The 2285-nt window shown below is 44.9% G+C and overlaps 1 protein-coding gene across 1 annotated transcript in view; it reads left to right on the top strand.

The window, feature by feature from the left end:
* Positions 1 to 88: 88 nt before the first annotated feature.
* The window catches only part of DUT (deoxyuridine triphosphatase), a 9733-nt gene continuing 7536 nt past the window's right edge, over positions 89 to 2285 (top strand). The window contains exons 1-2 of the mRNA XM_010161905.1: positions 89 to 266; positions 1712 to 1803. Of these exons, the coding sequence (XP_010160207.1) occupies positions 106 to 266; positions 1712 to 1803 (253 nt within the window). The 5' untranslated portion in view covers positions 89 to 105. The remainder of the gene's footprint in view (positions 267 to 1711; positions 1804 to 2285) is intronic.

Raw genomic sequence — 2285 nt, 5'->3', positions numbered from 1 at the left:
GGGCGATTTCCCCCCTCCCCCTTCCCGCCGTTAGTGGGCCGTGCCGGTTTTGGCGGGCTTTTCCCTTACCGCGGCTCTCTCTCGCCTTCCCGTCGCCGCTCAGCGATGCCGGCCTCCGAGGTCGTCCTGCAGCCGTCCCCCAGCAAGAAGCAGAAGGGCTCGGTGCCCGGGGAGCCCACCGCACGGCTCCGCTTCACTAAGCTGTCTGAGAACGCCTCAGCCCCCTCCAAGGGCTCAGCTCGGGCTGCGGGCTACGATCTCTACAGGTGAGGGTACCCCACCCGGGGAGGAGCCCCCGGCCCGGCCCGTTTCCTCTCAGGGAGGGGCTGAGAGGGCCCTCGTGAGGCAGGGCCCCTTTTCCCTTTCCAAGCAGAGCCCCGGGAGAGGGTCCCCGGCCCTGACGAACGGGAGGCCAAAGCTGACCCTATTCCTTAGCTCCCTTGCTCCTCCATCCCTCTCCATTTTCAGGCATCTGTGGTGCAGTCACGCTGCATCACTGATTTCTTCAGGTAGCACTGCAGGCCAAAAGTCAGGCTTGGCACATCACCCTGAGTTGCTGTTGGCACCAGCGTTGGCTAGGTGGCTTCCTCTTGAAAGACAAAAAACGGTAGTGCGTGTGGGTCCTCCCTGCCAGCACTTCATGCTTTTCTCCTTTCCCCGTGGCTGTCAGGTACCGCCTGCCAGAGGAGGATGTGGCAGTTTGGTAATACTGCTAGCTGGAAACCGCGTGGGTGGGTTGCTCCACAGACTTAGGTTTTGGTTTGTTTCAACTGGTAGTGACCATTGTTCAGAAGTTCTCACTGTATTCTGGGATTTCTGCAGCTAGGCGTGTGGTTGTTTGCATAGTGCTTCTGTGATCAAACACAATCACTAGTTATATCTTGACTCCACCGAGACTTTCCCTTTTTCAGGACTGCGTAGAATAATGAGTCGTGTCTTTTTCTTTGCCTATCTGACTTCCTGAAGCTTTGCTTCACCACACTTGTCACTATTCCTTTGTATTCCTTTTGTCTTACCAGGTTTGATTTTGTTCTTCCTCCAGTGGTGCACTGTACATCTGGAAAAAGTCTGTTTCATAAAAAAACTTTCAGTGCTTCCCAGTATTTGAAAATCAGTTCTTATATATGTTTGCCTTAATCAAGTAGAACAGTCTCACTGGGGTATTGTCACCGCTGCCTTTCACTAAACCTCCAGCTGGGTAGCTTCAGAAAGTTCTTAAAATCTCTCTAGTTTGCAGTTCCCAACAGGATCATATGAATCATGGATTTCTGACCTGCTCAAAAAAGAACGATTGTTGCCTAAAATTAAATTTAATAGTTTATTATTTTTTATTACAACTAGTTTATCTGCTGTAGAAAGCTTATTTAGAAGAGTACTATTTTTAAAGTGTCTTGCGCAGAAATTGCACAATGCCTTTCCACCTGATGGTTAAACTTGTGGTTTTTGTCATCTGACTGGTTAAAAAGCATTTAAAACTAGCAGTCTTAAGACTGTGCTGTTCAAATGACACTACTGAAATTTTAAGCTAGCACCCTCAAAATGAAAATACCATGTGGTTTAGGGGCTGCAGTAGGTTTTGCAAATCTGTAAATATTTCTTGTATAAAAAATTGCCAGCAAGAATAACTAGGCAATAATTTTGTACCTTATGTTACAGAGAAGAACGTTTTCAAAATATTCTGTATCATCTAGTGTTTTTTTCTTTAACATAGTGCCTATGACTGTGTGATACCACCCATGGAAAAAGCTGTAGTGAAAACAGACATTCAAATTGCACTTCCTTCTGGGTGCTATGGCCGAGTAGGTAAGTAAATGGGCTGTTGAAGGGCTGCAGAGTTATTGTAGAACAGGTTTGAAACCATCTTCGTGTTCAGATTTGGCCTAAAGCTTTCAGAAGTAGTCTATGCAAAAAAAAAATAAATGTCATGTGGCTGTGTAATTTATTAAACCTTGTAATAGATGTTTCTGGTCACCTACATTTGAGATTTAGTGTATGTCATGAAAAAAAGCTGATCAGCAAAAATTTTCATGATCTACATACAACTTTATAGGCTATGCAATAGTTCCTTATTTCTCTGAACTTTCAGAATTGAATTCACAAAGACCAACAGGTAACAGGCATACAGAAAATACACCCCTGGGTGTTTAAAAATTAACCATGAACTGCTAGTGTAGTAGCATTTGGCTGCTTTTTGTGACAGAATACTTGCAAGAGTCTGTGCAAGGTACTTGGTTATGTTTTGCACATTCTTTTTCTGAACTATGTATAAATTGTTAAAGTAAAAA

The sequence above is a fragment of the Eurypyga helias genome, unplaced genomic scaffold (genome assembly GCF_000690775.1).
Source record: "Eurypyga helias isolate BGI_N326 unplaced genomic scaffold, ASM69077v1 scaffold9392, whole genome shotgun sequence".
Taxonomy (NCBI): domain Eukaryota; kingdom Metazoa; phylum Chordata; class Aves; order Eurypygiformes; family Eurypygidae; genus Eurypyga; species Eurypyga helias.
Note: the sequence above shows the minus strand (reverse complement) of the source record. Positions and strands in the feature narration are given on the sequence as shown.